Genomic DNA, 16,939 nt, shown 5'->3' with positions numbered 1-16,939 from the left:
ATGTTCAACTTGCAGAATTCTGTATATTTAAACAGTCAGCAAAAGAACCCATTCACAATCAGTAAGAGACAGGATTCTTATATAAGACACACTGTCTTCACAGATGGGAACAGCATTGGGTCACTGGGTCCCCAGGGTAGTAACAATTGCTTGGACTGTAATACTTGTGTGTTATTGTTGGGGGAGGAGTGAGGTGGGTGGCAGTAATTTACAACTGAAAAGTCGCCTGTGTTTTGTGAGTACCTCTAAAGGGCACGAACAGAGCATTTTAACATAAACTAGGGTGAAGTACTAAATTGCATTCCTGTCATCCTTAGACTGTATTACAATAAATGCTAAAACTGTATTGTGTTAGGATAACCTAACACGATAAGACTACTTGGGGATATATGTTTAATTTCTGGTAACTTTTGATTTAAATAAGGACTTAAAATTCAAATGTTCTATATAAACCAGTTCTGGAATTGAACACAGGTGGATTTTGAATGAAAGTGCAGTTATTTCTAAGTGCTTCACAAGCTGTAGAAAATAATATTCTTCAGGGTCTAAAGACCCCTTTAGTATTACTTCTTATCTGGCTGCACCCCATTTAAAATTTCTTAATTAAAATACAGATTTTTAGAAATCCGTCCAAACCCTGCTTTGACCGAGCACCTCCCTGTGACCGAGCACATAATAATGTGAGTGCAGACAAGTCACAGCACAGCAAGCCTATGACTGTGATTGTGGTATTTCAAGGACATGTGGCCAATCAGCTTTGGTGAAGCAAATTATTTTGTGCTGAAAAGGGATTGTTTCTTGACTCAGAACATGAGACTGTGGAAGACTATGGTTAACAAATAGTGCTTCTGACTCCTGCTGACTTAATTATAAGGTGGTGTTTCAACGTCCCCTTCACACCGGTTTTAGGTAGAAAATGCCTTTGTTGAATGCCTTTCAAGTGAACACAGTGCTCCACATGACTGGCTTTTGCCAGACAATTGAAATGAGTGCTGTCCTCAGTCTCTCAGTGGCAGGAAGCAGAGCCAGGCCCAACAACGCTTTAAAAATAAGTGCAAAATTACACAGCAGCAAGCAAAACTTTCCCGGGTGGAATGTGTTCACCGCTCATTAACCACTTCTAACATGCTGAATGCCAAAAGGCAGTCATGGAAGTGTGCCCAGGCCTGTCCGTTAGTACCAATGAGAGTTACAAAGAAAACAGATGAAGCACTGATCTTGAATTAGAACTGCCTCATCATATAAAAAGCCATTGTTTATGCCAGTATGTCCAGGTGTCAGATGAATTCTAAATGCTAGATCACTGTTTTGTAATAGCAACATCTGGCAGATTGTTTCTGTTAACTTCTGAAAGAAGTTGGCTTAGCTCGAGTGATATCGTTACAGGCTGCTTCCTTTTCTTAAGATAGTTGAACCAAATTCAAAAGGAAAATACATCCAAAGTATAAAAATGAAATTTTTGCCCAAAATTTTCTTTAAAAATGTAATACCAAGAGGGAAGATCTGTATAATATGAGTAAAAACATGAAGTACATAAGACAGCAGCTTTTTTATTTCAACATTGGATTAAATCTTGGAGGAAATCTTAGAACTTTCTTACTATTTCCCACCTCGAGAAAAACAAAGAAGTTATAACTTCGCCTTTGAAGTTTACTTAGAAGTGACTCGCTCAGGCTTTGTAGTCAGGTCCCCCCGAGGTGGCTGGTGCGGTGCTGGGTGCCGTTTCCCAGACAGAGCCATTTCACCTTCTGAAGATGGGCGCTTTCCTCGTGAGCACATGTGTGAGGAGCCAGGCTGCCCTTGCCCAGGTTCCTCTAAAACTTACCCATTGATGTTGGCAAACCAGCTGCAGCTAATGGGTTCATGGTTTACTCCGGAGTTTGGCGTCTGCCTGCTTCCCGCTCAGCTGAAAACTGGTAAAATTGACATAATCCAAGTTGTTGTAACAAAGTAATTTTGCATCAAAGCTTTTAGTACATGAGCCATAAAGTAAATCAGAGTTTGTACGTCCGTCTCATTTACTCATTTTTTTATCTTCAACAAGTTTTTTAACCCCTCTGTGCTTCAGTTTACACACACACACACACACACACACACACACACACAGTGCGGCAGAAGTAAAGCCTGCTTGAGTGTGGTTGGTAGGATAGTAATATGGCTAGAGTAATTTATAGTTTTAACTTGAACAGCTCACCTAAAATGTCATATGGTGTGCTTAAGTGTGATATTATGGTACAGAATTACATGCTTATGACTTCATAATAAAAGATTTTATACCAAAAAGGAGCGTTATTTGTGCCAGACCCTGTATATATGGAGGATTAAAAATCTTATGTAAAGTTATTAGCACAGTACAAGGTACACAATTAATATTTGTTAAAACTTAATCTGTGAAATAATAGCTAATATTAACTACTAATATTCTATGGTGTATCTAGAATGTTGGTACCATTCTATATAGGATCTCTTGAAGCTTAATATTTGTAATTCCTGAAAGCAAATCCTATTTTAACTTACTATATTTTATTCCCAAAATGTTGATCTTTCCTGGGATTTGAGTCATAGCTTATTTTTATAGGTCTTTAAATTTTACAAAGTACTTAATGGCATATGGCAAAAAATAAAACTGTTAATTCATGTTTCTCCAAATTCCATTTCAGATTCTCTTATAAACAAGTGAAATTGGCAGATTTCACTCCATAATAGAAAATAAAACTAAAATACCTCTCATAGCTTTGTCTTTTAAATCTGTTTATTTTTTATCTTCATCAAGAACATACAAAATTCTTCTGAACAACAGAATTCAGATGATGCCTAGGGGAGGCCCTTAAACTATTTATCAACATATTTTGGGAAATGCTTACAAAGAATTAGTTTATTGGCTGAGATCCCTGCCAGTCCAAATTCCACATAACACAGTAATGCTAAATTTATTTGAAGCAGACTAGCTTTTGGCCCCAAAAGTCTTGTGGGCAGCCATACAGAAAACTAACTAAACCTGCCCTGGCTGGTATGGCTGAGAGGTTGAGCACCAGCCTGTGAAGGGTAGTTGGTTCAATTCCCAGTCAGGGCACACACCTGGGTTGTGGACCAAGTCCCCAGTAGGGGGCGTGCAAGAGGCAACCACACATTGATGTTTCTCTCCCTCTCTATCCCTCTCTTCCTCTCTCTCTCTCAATAAATAAATCTAAACCAAAAGTTGTTCTTTGAAAGGGTCAATAAAATTGATAAGCCTGTAGCCAAACTCATCGAAATAAGAAGACACAAATTATCAATATGAGAAATGAGAAAAATGATATCACTACAGGTTCTACAAGTATTAAAATGACAGTAAGAGAATATTATGAACAATTTTGTGCCCAAAGAATCAGCAGTTAAGTGAAATGCACAAATTCCCTGGAAAACATAAGCTACCTCACTCACTCAAAAAAAAAAAAATACATGAGTAAGCCTGTATATGTTAAGGAAATTTAAATTGTAACTAAAATATTTTCATGCTGAAAACTCCAGGTCCAAGTGGCCTCACTGATAAATTCTACCAAGTTCTCAAAGAAGAAATAACAGCAATTCAACAGAAAACTGAAGCAAAGGGAATACCACCCAACTCAGTCTGAGAGACCGGATTCCCCTGCCCCAGCAAAGACAGTGAAAGAAAACTGTACACCAGTGTTCTGGATGCCCATAAATTCAAGTTTTCTAAACAAAAATTTAGCAAGTCAAATTCGTATAAATCAATATGATTAAAAAATAATATGGTCAAGCAGGATTTATCCCAGGAGTGCCTGATTGGTTTTACATTTGAAGTCTATCAGTATAATTCACGGTATTAAGAAATTAAAAAATAAAAACCCTATGGTCATCTCAACAAATGCAGAAAAACACCTGACAAAATAGAACATTCATTCCCTGTAAAAATTCTCAGGATACTGGGAATAGAAGAGCACTCCCTCAGACTATAGCGTTAGCTACATGTTAGCTGTCGTTTCTGTTTAGAACCCTGCAGCTAACGTCGTATTAATAGTGAAAGACTGCGGGCCCTGCCCCTGAAGTCAGGAACAGGATGTGAGGTCTGCTTCACCACTTCTCAGCGTTGTGCTAATGGTCCTCGCCCTGCGGGAAGGCAAGAAAATAATAATAGAGACAGCCGCATTAGGGAGAAGTAAAACTACCTTATTCACAAGCAACATGATTATGTATGGAGTCTACAAAAATTATCTATTGGAATATTTTAATTTTTTAATCATTACCATTTACAGTAGTATCAAAAGACATGAAGGAAACCAACAAAATATATGAAAGACCTGGATACTGAAAACCACAAAGCATCACTGAGAGAAATTAAAGCCTTAAATGAATCAGCAGATACCTCTTACTCGTGAGTCAGAAGCCTTAATATTGTTGAAATGTCACTTTACCCAGATTGACCTGAAAATTCAATGTAATCACAATCAAATGCCTAGGAGACTATATTTGTGGAAATTGGCAAGCTAATTCTAAAATTCACATGAAAATTCAAAGGATCTAACAATAGAATATCTGAAATAACTTTGAAAAAGAACAAAATTGGAGGACTGGTATTTGGTTTCAAGACTTACTAGAAAGCTATAGTAATCAAGACCATGTGATGATAATTGGTATAAAGTTGGACAAATAAATCAGTGAAGCAAGCAGTCCAGAAATCCCACACAGGTATGATATACAGAAGACTGGTTTTTGCTGAAGATGCAAAAAGCATTCATCAGTAGAGAAAGGATAGTCTTTTTAACAAATGATACCAGAAAACTGAATTTCCAGTCACAAAAAATATTAACCCATTTCTAACCCCAATATAAAAATTAATTCAAAAGGGATCATAGATGTGAATGTAAGACCTAGTACTATAAAACTTTTAGAAGAAAACAGGAAGAAATTTCAGTGATCTTAGGTTAGGCAAGGATATCTTGGATTCAGCGCCAAAGCATGATCCACAAAAGGACAAATTGATAAATTAGACTTTTTCAAAGTTGAAAAATTCTTCAAAAATCATTATTTTAAAAAAAATCACAGTTGAAGAAAATATTTGCAAATGCTATAGCTGCTAAAAGACTTGTATCCAGAATATAAAGACATGTATCCAAAACTTAATAATAAGAAAACGACCAACCTATTCTCCTCATGGGCAAAACACCTGCACTTCACTAAAGGTACACAGCTATGCATATGAAAAGGTACTCAACATCATTTGTCATCACAGAATGCAAATTAAAACCACAACGAGAGGTCACCATGTACCCGTTTTAATATTAAGCTAATATTTTTTAAACTGACTACCTCATGTGTTAACAAGGATGTGGGGAAACTGAACCTAACACTGCTAATGGGAATGTAAAATTGTACAACCATTTGGGAAGACAGTTGGCTGTTTCTTGAAAAGTTTAACCTCCTACCTACCACATAGCTCAGCATTTCATTTCTAGGCAGTTATGCAGGAGAAATGAAAGCTTAGGCCCTGCAGAGACTTGTCCATCACTGTTCACAGCAGCCAGATATGTAATAATCAAAAATCTAGAAGCAGCTCGATATCCATATGAGAGTGAATAAATTGTGGTATGTCAATGTAATGGAATGTTACATACCTATGAAAAGGGATGATCATGGGTACATGTCAAATAATTATGCTCAGTGAGAAAAGACAACAGGAATACAGGCTTTTGGTTCCGTTTATGTAAAGTAAATGTAAATTAATCTGCAGTAATAAAAAGCAAATCAGCAGTTGCTCGGAGAAGAAGATGCAGGAGAAGGCAGAAAGGGCACAAGGAAACTTTTAGGAGTTACGGACAATGTGGTCATTATCCTCATTGTGGTGACAGTTGCACAGGTGTACAGATATCTTAAAACTTATCAAATTGTGCACTTTAAATATGTGCAGTTTGTTGTATGCCCGTGATGCCTCCTCAGAAGGAAAGGGAAACGTGGATTGGGCCTCACTGTGGCGGGCACCGCAGCAGAGTCTGGGTGTCCCATTTACAACAAGGAGAAGAAACCAGTGAACTGGGCAGACCAAATCCCTGTCATGTATGATGAAATAAAGAAAGTGTAATTTTTCTTTCTTACTGGAAATCTAAGCACCATATTTTGTCTCAGGAATGCAGTTAGGTTCTCATTATTGTGATGGAAAGACATTTCAGGAAACTCCATGAGTTTCCTAGTCTCAGATTCCAAATGTGGAATCTAAGTATTAATCAACTCAGGATTCAGTGCAATCTGATGACTTTTTTCCATTGAGAAATTCTCACATGCTTGTTGCTTAAACTGTTGCTAATGATTAAACAAATATATTTAATTGCTCAGCATCTTTTCTTCGTCTTCTAATATAGCTGATGATTAGCCCGGTTTGGGTCATTAGCACCCATCGGTGTCATTGTGGTGTGTGCACACATGCGCACACAAGTTCAGGGTTTGTGAAAGGCCAGCCACTCGGTGCAGTGGGCGGGGAAAGCATTTTTCCACTTGTAGAGAGGAGTTTTGCATCAAGTCCTAGCATGTGCTCTCCCCAAAGTGCCTGTAAGTTCAACCTAAGGTCAAAGTCATGATCATTTCTGTTCTGCTTTACCTCAGAAGTAGGTCTTCAAAATTATATTCCTCAGCATATTAAATATCAGAATAACCAAAGAAAAATACAAATACTTATGAGGCAAGTGGTTTCTGTGGAGAATAGTCATTGAGAAAAATGTTTGTTTAATAAAAGTATTCAGGAGAGTTTTTAGGACCTGCTGTGAACCGGGTCAGTGGAAATAGCTATGAACTCTTCCCTCCCCCCCAAAGGAAACAGTGAGCCAGGGGCAGCCTGTGACACTGAGGTTTATGTCAAAGGCCACTGGGGCCAAGTTGTTCTGGAGCGCACCCTGTCTCGGCACACTGCTGGTTTCTCCTCCCTGAGACTCCCAGGTGGTAGGGAACCAAGTTCCATCCCCTGGGGCTCATCTCCACCTTCTGTCCTGCTGCCCACAGTCTGAGTCACCCCCTCCTTCATGGGTGCACTGGCCTCCTGGACTGATGCTATTGATTCTGAACCAGGAGCCAGGACCTCATAGCATTAAAGGACAGGTGGTGACAGGAAAGTGCAGGAAACTTTAGATGTGAACGAAACTTAGGAGCCAGGAACGCCTGAGGACCAGGCGCAGGGCCTCTGTCTTCTGGGCGCATGTGTGTGGGTGGGGGCAAGTGGCTGGAGGGGGTTGGGGGGCTGGAGCACATGTTTGGTGTTTGAGCCAAACACGTAGAGGGTTGAAATGGCAAGGAAAGAGAGCTGGTTTTTAAACTTGTGTTTTCCACTATAGAAGTGGAAGAAAGTATTACTGATTGTAATAACCACTTACATGAACTTATTTTTATGCCCAGTTATAATATTCCAAAATAATAACTGTCGGTCATTAAATATGTATCAGATTAACTTACATTTTACTTGATTATAACTGTGAATTCTTCAAGTATGCATGACCTCTGTAATTAGTTGCTCACATAACATAATCACAGGAAACCCATGCTGTCTATTTCTTCCACTGCACTGATGAGAAAATTCATGCCCACTACATATGCTTACAGTCCTGAAAAGCCCGGCCCGTCAGAGCCCTCCGTGTCACAGTCGTCCCGGGCGGCTCTGCTGTCCCCAGGAGCCTGCTGCAGCAGGAAGGGCAGCGGCCAGCTCAGGGACGCAGCGCCACTGCGTGAGTGGCAAACTCTCTTAAGTCCTCCTGAATTCCATTTTATTTTGTATTTCTTTTGAACTAAAATTTTAGTTCAATTAAAAAGCCAGTGAGAAAGTGTTAAAAAAAGAAAAAAAACTTTTAAGCATCACGGAAAGCTAGGTTTCTGCCCAGGCGGTCAGTCAGTCAGTGATGTCCAGATATGACTGTGAAGCCGCACTGATCTGCGGGGCAGCCAGCAGATGACACTCGCGCCCGCTCCCTCTGGCCGGCCTGGTGCGGGGCCACACCGCCAAGTTAAACACGGGGAGGAGCGCTGGCTTTCCAACAACCTGCCAGCAGTGTCCACTTACAACAGCTTCTAAGCAAGCACAGTTACGACTGGGGCCTGTCTCAAGCAAACAGAATTCTCTAACTAGTCGTGAGGGAGTGTTTGCACAGTACAGAGGTGAGCTTGCTGGGTGGGTTGGAGAGGGCTCCCAGGTCATGGGCCTGCCTTCTGCCAACATCAGGTGGCTCCGCAGAGTCTGCGTGCAGCTCGCCTGAAGTGCACTGCGGCACTGGACGGGTCCAGCTCTGCCCTGCTCCCTCCCTTTCCCCCCGTCATCCCCTCATCTTTATCACTGTCCAGGGATCTCGCAGCCTGAGTGAGGTTGAATGTAAGGTTAAAAGGCAAGAGCTCCTCCCCCTCCACTTGGCACCTGAGCATGTCTTTCTTTTTTATCTCTGCTTCTATCCCTTCTCCTTTCCAAGCCTGTTCCCTATTTCTGGGCCCTTGGCCTCATTTGTTCTTTCCCCAGGGCCTTACTCCCTTAGTTGTTGGCACTCAAGTGACAATTTGTTCTGTCTGTTGGATCCTGCATTGCCTCTAGACAGGTACTCGGTGCTTCTGTCCAGAAAACATCTCTTGTTACCTCCCTAAACAGCCTTCTCCCCTCATTCCTTTCACTGCCAAACTTAAGTAAGGACAGTTTTCATTGTTGCGTTAGATACTATTACACCACAAGTGCCTGGAGAGCAAGACCTTACACTGATTAACTTGTGTTCACTTGTTTGTGTCAAGTGCCTGGCACAGTGTAAGGCAGTGAATGGGCACAGACCTTGGAGCCTAACGCACCAGGGTTCAAACAGGGTTCGTATCGGGGCTCACTAGTTACTGCTGAGTGATGTTGGGTAAACCACTTAACCTTGCTCATCCTCAGCTTCCTCATCTGCAAAGTGGGAATAAAAATGCCTATCTTCAGCCGATTGGAATAGACACTTTCCCAAAGAAGACACACAGATGGCCAACAGGTACATGAAAAGGTCCTCAACATCACAAATCATAAGGGAAATTCAAATAAAAACCACGATGAGTTAGCACCCTACACCTGTTAGGACGGCTGCATTCAAAATGGCGAGAGCTGATGATGAGGATGGAGAGAAAAGGGAGCCCTTGTCTGCTATTGGTGGGGATGTAAATCTGTGTGGCCACTACAGAAAACGGTACGGAGGTTCTCAAAAAATTAAAACTACTGTGTGATCCAGCAGTCCCACTCTGGGGTGTATATGTATTTGAGGGAATGAAGTCACTGTCTCAGAGAGACATCCAACTCCCACGTCCACGGCAGTGTTTTCACTGCAGCCAAGACGGAAAACAACCTGCGTGTCCGTCTGGGGACGAACAGGTTAAAAAATGCTACATATATAAACAATGAAATCGTATTCAGCCATGAGAAAACAAGGAAATGTTTCCTTCACAACAACTTGAGGGCATTGTGCTGAATGAAATGTCACAGAAAGATGACCACTGTATCATGCCACTTACATGTGGAATCTAAAAAAGCCAAACTCAGAGAAACAGATGGTGTGGAATGGCCATTGCCAGGGGCTGGAGGCTGAGGGGAAGGAGGAGATGTTCCTTAAGGGGAGGGAACTTCCCGTTACAACACGTTCCGGGGATCGGATGCACGGCGTGGTGGCTGTAGTTAACAATACCGTATTGTATGCTTGTAAGTTGCTAAAAGGATAGACTTAAATGTTCACCCCCCAAAAACAGTTACTATTGTGTGAGGTGATGGAGGGGCTGGATGTAACCTGCTATGGAAGTCATTTCACAATAGATAATGTATGTTATGTTCTACACCTTAAACATACACAGTGTTTTATGTCGGTTGTATCTCAGTAGAGTTAGAAAAAATAATTCCTATCTTGCAAAGTTGTTATGGAGATTAAATGAGATAACATGTATAAAACCGCCCAGCACGGTGTCCGGCACAGACGCGGTGTGGACGGCAGGTCCCCGGCGCCTCCTGCATGTCAGGGCGGCAGCCAGCAGCACGCCACCCACGTCTGGTTCGGTGCAACTCTTACTCTTTGCTCTGCCTTGTGTGTTTCAGGTTCACACCCAGTATCCAGCTGAGTTTGAATTCAATCTCTATTACTTAAAGTTCTTGGCTTTCCACTACGTATCTAATCGCTTTAAAACATTTCTCCTGGATTCTGACTACGAGAGATTAGAGCACGGTATGTGTTTGTATGCTCTTGTTTTATCTTTTTTGTTGGTTTTGTGTGTTTCTGATTAAAAACTAGTAACGTCACTCCCCTCCAGTGCGGCAAGGCCCTTTTAGGGTTTTACCCTGAACCACAGAAGTGGAGTGGACGTGAACACACGCCCAGATTCGGAGACTGCGTGCTGCCTGAGCTCTCGGGCACTACAAATGGTCTCTCCTTAGCACGTTGGAAAAGTGAGATCCGCTTCTATTCCCATCTCTTAAAGTGTTACCACTGTTCGAGGGGACACATTTGACTCTTCTCCCACCCGTGCTGCGCTCTGGTAGGAGAGGAGCCTGCCTTCGGAGGCAGCGTGAGCAGCAGTGAAGGCTGAGGGTCTGGAGCAACCAGGCCTGGCTTAGATTCCAGCACCAGCTGAGTGCCGTGGACAGTTAACTACCTGTCCGAGTTTCTCCGGCTTCCTCATCAGAGTGGCCCTTTGAGCCCCGATGACCACAGTAGGAAACATTTGTATACTTCTTAGCACAATTGCTGGCACATAGTAAGCGCTCAATAAATTTTAGGCATGCCATCATTACTGTAATTTTTAGCAGCAATAACAGTTGTAAAGAGTAGTAGATGCTGGAAATCAGTCAGCCCCTGTGAAAACATTCTCCAGGGGGATTTTACATTCTTTTGTTATTGTGGGGAGACGGGAGGGAGGGCACACGTGACTAAGGAGACCAGCAAGTTTTCCAAAATCAGCCCTCTTCATAATATTCCTGTATATTCGTAACAAGGACTCTTTTCATGGCTGAAATTATTTACTGATGTTCTCAATTTAAAATATGGAATCAGGAATTACTGCTTTTCAGTGCATGCTATTAAAATTGTCCAATAAGATATTTCATGTGCCCTGGCCTGTGTGGCTGGTTCGATTCCCAGTCAGGGCACATGCCCTTGGTTGCAGGCCAGGTTCACAGTCGGAAGCGTGGGAGAGGCAACCACACATTGATGTTCCTTCTCTCTCCTCTGCTTCCCACCCTCTCTAGAAATAAATGAAATATTTTTTTAAAAAAAAGATATGTCATGCTTTTGGTAAGGGAGAGAACACTGGTCAGACCATTTCCCATTCTGTTTGTACTTCCAGACCTTCGGTGACTCGTAGAATTGTCATTCCACACGTAACAACCAGAAACCTTAATTTCTTAGGCGCCCACGTGTTAGGAAGGCATTAAATAGAGCTGGTTACACTAGACATTAGGATCACTTGGAGAACTTTTAAAACAGCTAATATCTGGGACTTACCCTCAGAGATTCTGACCTGTCAGTCTGAGGCGAGACCTAGGCATTGGCCTTTTTGTAAACCCTTAGTGGGGTTAGCGTGCGGCCAGGGCTCAGAACTGCCACGCCGAGCTCTGCAGTGCAAAAATAGAGGAGAAGCCATGAATTAGTGTCGGGTCCTCGTATTGCAGGAGTTTGTGCAGCCTGGGACTTAAGACATTCTTCTCCGATAAACCGGTAAAACACTTACCCGTTGTTGACTGAGTAATGCCACTCAAAGCAAGACAGCACTGCTAAGAGAGGCACCCTTCCTGGCCTCACCCCAACCCCTCTTCCTCTCAAAGGAGAACCAAGTGGGCCCGAGTGAGGAGCAGACGCACTGGCTGAAGGTGCGGACATAATGTCGGGAAATCCCTGAGGGGCCCCTCCTGAACCCAACTTCTGTTTTTCACGTCCCCCTGCAGTGCTAACCGTACCCCTCTGTCATCGAAAGTCTCCGTGAACATATAAATGCCTAGGTTTATGTGAACTACTAAGCAAGAAGACACTTTAAACGGTTTCATAATAAACAGCCAACGACTTGAAAAAGAAATATAAAATTCTGAGTCTCCTGAAGTCAACTCTAAGTCCTTCCATTTTTCTCTTGAAAAATGTGTAGAATGTCTCCTGGCACGGACCTCAGGGAGTCTGAACTAGATGCAGGCTGGGAGAGCCACGACGTCCTGCCCCATGTCTGGCAGCCTCAGCGGGCTCCGCCCTTCCGTTTGGGTTTGTTTCCATGTGACTGTGAGGCGCGTGCCCCCAGCTCCGCAGTTAGTGTCTAAGGTTTCTGCACGGACGTCGCTGCTTCCAGAGCCAGAAGGAATATTCCACTTTCCTTCTGCTGCAGGCGTCGTACTTCGAGGCAAACTGTTGGTTTATTTGACTTCTGTTGAATTTTTTTTGGATTTGCAGGAACTTTATTTGATGATAAAGGAGATAAGCATGCCAAAAAAGGAATTTGCATTTGGGAGTGCATCGATAGAATGCACAAGAGGACTCCCATTTTCTTTAATTACTTATATTCACCAGTGGAAATTGAGGTAAAAAGCATTTATGTTTCATTTTCTGAGTATTTGGTGTTGAAGTTTTCCTTACTTTGAGTGTATGCAGACTGTTTAGGCTTTTTAGAAACATCTGAGTAGGTTTCATACTGACACTATTCAGAAGTCTGACAGACTCCGGCTTTGGAGTGTGATGGAGTGGAGACCGTCCACCACATTCCTGACCACAGAAATTAGGATCTGGCCCCCAAAACCTGGAAGGGATAACTCCAAGAGTATTAAAGCAAGTCAACTTGAAACCTCAACAGGTCAGCTAAACTGAAAAGTCCCAAACACTTTAGAAAAGAATCCCCTAGGTTATCCGCTCCGAATCCACTGGCGAGCCCTCTCAGGAAGCAGGGGTGTTTGGAGCCGCCCAGTCCAGGAGGGATGGCGAGCTCCCCCTGAGCATCTGCGTGGAGGCAGGCCCTGGGATGGGACGGGCGGGCGTGAGGAGCAAAGCACCTCGCTGAGGGGCAAGAGGCCCCCGGCCTGGGCCCCGTGCATCAGGGCCCCACCCTGGCCGTTCTCCAGCTGCCCCTTCCTCAGGTGGTGAGGGGTTCGAGAGACCAAGATACAGACTTGGGTGCCCCTCCTTCATCTAAACCACCCTCTGGAACCTCAGAATTCCTTAGCCAAATTCAAGTTCCTCACCAACCCGCTTCTCCAAGTCTGTTTCCCAAGCCGGTGTATGTGCCCTAGGCCCAAAGGGCAGCCAAGAAGTAGCTTTTTGGCAGAAAATGGACAGAGTTTAGCTTCGTGGGCTGGGATTTACACACACATCGTAAGTGAACCTCAGAATGCAGGGTAGCGCCGGGTGGAGGAGTAGGGGTCCCTCCAAGGACAGTGGGCTGGGGCCGGCCCCTTCGTGCCACTCACTTTCCCGTGGAGAGAATTCTGAGGAGTCCATTAAGAAGTTGTATTTGTCAAGGTAGGAGGGCAGAACATATTTTATTGCATTCTTTATCTCTGTGTATACATTTCAATATTTAGACTTGCGGTATTTGAACCTCCGTTCATACTCTTGCCCTTTAAACAGGCCCTGAAGCCCAATGTCAATGTCTCCAGCCTCAAGAAGTGGGACTACTACACAGAGGAGACCCTTTCCACGGGGCCTTCGTATGACTGGGTGATGCTGACCCCCAAGCAGTTGCCCTCCGAGGACGTGGAGCCGGCCAGGGAGGCCGGGCCCCAGAGCCAGAGGAGAACAGTGTGGCCATGCTACGATGACGTCAGCTGTGCTCAGCCCGACGCCCTGACTGGCCTCTTCAGTGTGAGTGGACAGTGTGGGGGCCCAGGGGCCTCAGGAGCCAGGCTGAGTGCAGAGTGGTTGGTTCACACGCTTCTGGACGCGGCTCTCCTCACTCTGCTCGAGGGAGCACTCCAGGACTGTGAGGAAGCCAGATGTGCTCCCCAGAATCCATGGGGGGCCAGGCTCAGCTACTGGGAAAGTCTCCATAAAAATGACTTTTCCAGCTTCACAAGGAAGCAATCACACAAATGGAGCAATTTGTAGCCTCCCAGCGATTCTAGCTGCCCAAGCAGCCTGAGTCAGGCCTGGGTTATGGCTCTTGTGGGTGCTCTGCTTCCTCTGGTCAGAAGTGTGGGCAGCTGGTGGCCTGGTGGGCGCCCTGCCAGCCATCTTCCAGAAGGAATATTCTGGAGAGAAACCCTCCTGGCAGAGCCGCCCTGGTGAGAGCAGCAGCCCGGAGTTAGATAGGGCCCGGCGGCTCCTGAGGAGGCTCGCCGGTTTTCTGACCAGAGCGGCGCTCCACTCCGCAGAGGCAGCACGGTCACAGAGGCGGCTGTCCTGCTTCCCTGTCCCAAGGAAGTTCCGTGCCTTTGGGACTTCTCGATTCGTTCTTTCCACATCTGGTTTGAATCGTCGCAGCTGAGGGCTCCTCCATCAAGGACAGGCTTCTCATCTGCCTCAGCTGTTAGGGTTTGGACACCGGCCCAGTACCTGACCTTTTGCTGCGGCCATCAGATTTCCTATGGGCTGGCCAGGGGTGTTCAGGATACATATTTCTTCCCTGTGCTGAAGCCGTTTGTGTAAAAAGCCCTGGTTAAAGACCCTGATAAGTCACCCTTGCCGCAGGGCATCACTGCAGCTGGAGCTCGCACAGCGGTTCCCGGCTTGGGAAGCCTCAGGCCCCGTGTTTACCACTGGCTTCAGCTGCCCTGTGGCCACACTGCTCATCTGGGCCCAGGACCAGGGAGATGTGGCTTCGGGGCACGTCCTGATTTCTATGAAATACTTATCCGTCAAAAAACCCCTTTTAATTATTTTGCAGGAAATTGAAAGATTGGAGCATAAATTGAACCAGACCCCTGAGAAGTGGCAGCAGCTGTGGGAAAGGGTCACTGCGGACCTAAAAGAACAGCCCCAAGCAGACCACGTGAGTTGGCAGGGCCCCTGGAGGAGCTGCTTTGTTGAGGGTGCTAGGGCAGGTGGGGCCGCTGCCACAGGTAACCCAGGTGGGCTTATGGCTGAAAGGAAGGGTGGAAAAGGAGGGGTCGTGCCCTGGGGTTTTGGGGCAGAAAGTTCCAAACAGCTGACTACTTCCTGCGTGTCTCACTTTACCACAGTGACATAATTCTCACGGTTCAGGACCCCGTGTCCGGGGAAATTACTGGTTCTTTTCTGTCGGGGAGCCTCTGTGGGTTCAGCTGATCTCCTACCACGTGGGGGAGGAGGGGACTGCCAAGACCGTATTTGCTCCAGAGAAATCATCACAGAAATTGGAGTATTTTTAAATGACTGAATATGCTGTCAGTTGATCACACCCCCCCTTTCTGTGTCTGACTTGAAAAACTTACCAAGCACATGGCGTGTGCACAGGACCGTGCTGAGCACCTGCACACGTTGCCTCCCGTTCCCCCACGGTGAGGGGGCGGTCTCCGTCTCACACGTGTGGGCTGCACCAGTACCTGACCTGCACAGGCAGCACACAGCGAGCACTCGGGACGGCCGCCAGTCACACCCACGTCCGATCGGCTCCAAGTGCAGCAAAGGGAAGTTAGGACAGTGTTCTGAGAGCACTGTGGGGGAAAGGCGAGGTCAGCAGGCGCAGGAGCCCAGGGGGGTCAAGGAGAATGGCGTGTAGAAGGAAGGCTCAGCGTGATTTGGAAGGGGCTCCTGCCTCAAATAGCAATTCAGGAGCCGTGATCAGACAGGCCGTAGGTGGATGACATCTTTTCCCCTCAGGGAAAAAAATATATTTTTGTCTTTTTTTTCCTGACAATAGAAGTGAGATATATTTGTTCTTTTATTTTTTAAAAGGTTTTATTTATTTAATTTTAAAGAGAGGGGAAGGGATGGAGAAAGACAGGGAGAGAAACATCAATATGGGGTTGCCTCTCACATGGCCCCCACTGGGGACCTGGCCTGCAACCCAGGCATGTGCCCTGACTGGGAATCGAACCTACAACCCTTTGGTTCACAGCCTACACTCAATCCACTGAGCTACACCAGCCAGGGCTATATGTATTCTCTTAAATAAGACAATACACAGAAAGTTATAAACTAGAAGATAAGAATCACCCTCAATTTATAACCTAAAACAAACTACCATGCTGTCAAGCTTGTTTTATTCTAAACACACATATGAAAGGGATTTGCTGTGTGTGCTCTTTTCAAACCTGCTTTCTTTCTCACCTGCTACATGGCGTACATGTCCTTGCACTTGTCAGGATATAAATCAGCAGCATCGCTTTAATGGCTGTTAGAATTCCATGGTATGGAAACTTGTTGTTTAACCAGTCCCCTAGAGATAGACATTCGTTTCCAGTTTTTTACCGTTCTAAACATCTCCAGGATAAACATCTTTATACATATATTCTGCCCATTGCTTTTTTCCCCTGAGATAGCTGTTGAGAAATTTAGAAATTACTGGATGAGTTGCTTCAGGCCTTTAAAAGCCTTCCCAGCTCCTGTTCGTTCTTGTTCAGCCGCAGAGACACCCCCCGGGCTCCCCGGGAATTGTGTCTCCCAACCTGCCTTCCTATCAGAAGAGGTCCGTGCTGCACCTGGCCGACAGCAGCGCCGGGGAGGAGCAGAACGCCAGCATCTCGCCGTCCAACGGCGTGGACCGGAGAGCAGCCACGCTGTACAGCCAGTACACGTCCAGGAACGACGAGAACAGGTGCGCGGTGCCGCACCCTGCCGCTGGGCTGAGTCGCCCCCGCCAAACCACCACCCGCCCCCTCCCGGCCCCCGCTGCGCCTCAGCCTGGGAACAGGCTGGGCCAGTGCAGCGCAGCCTGCCATAGACGGGACCGGATCTGCTTTGAGTCTTTGTTTCAGTCATAAATGCGTGAAATGGTTCTTTGAAGAGGAAATACCAAAATTACAATTAGAATGATGCCAAGAGGTGGTAGTTATTTGTGGCCTGGTCCTGACTGGTGTTACCTCACG

At 45.1% G+C, this 16,939-nt stretch overlaps 1 protein-coding gene across 2 annotated transcripts in view; it reads left to right on the top strand.

Annotated features, from left to right (window-relative positions):
- The window catches only part of SBF2 (SET binding factor 2), a 392,309-nt gene that overhangs the window by 371,064 nt on the left and 4,306 nt on the right, over nt 1-16,939 (top strand). For both annotated transcript variants that reach the window (XM_037133799.2, XM_037133797.2), the window contains 5 exons: nt 10,064-10,190; nt 12,396-12,523; nt 13,563-13,796; nt 14,818-14,922; nt 16,475-16,668. In XM_037133799.2, coding sequence (XP_036989694.2) covers nt 10,064-10,190; nt 12,396-12,523; nt 13,563-13,796; nt 14,818-14,922; nt 16,475-16,668 — 788 coding nt within the window. The remainder of the gene's footprint in view (nt 1-10,063; nt 10,191-12,395; nt 12,524-13,562; nt 13,797-14,817; nt 14,923-16,474; nt 16,669-16,939) is intronic.

The sequence above is a fragment of the Artibeus jamaicensis genome, unplaced genomic scaffold (assembly GCF_021234435.1).
Source record: "Artibeus jamaicensis isolate MK-2021 breed Jamaican fruit bat unplaced genomic scaffold, CSHL_Jam_final contig_797, whole genome shotgun sequence".
NCBI classification, from domain to species: domain Eukaryota; kingdom Metazoa; phylum Chordata; class Mammalia; order Chiroptera; family Phyllostomidae; genus Artibeus; species Artibeus jamaicensis.
Note: the sequence above shows the minus strand (reverse complement) of the source record. Positions and strands in the feature narration are given on the sequence as shown.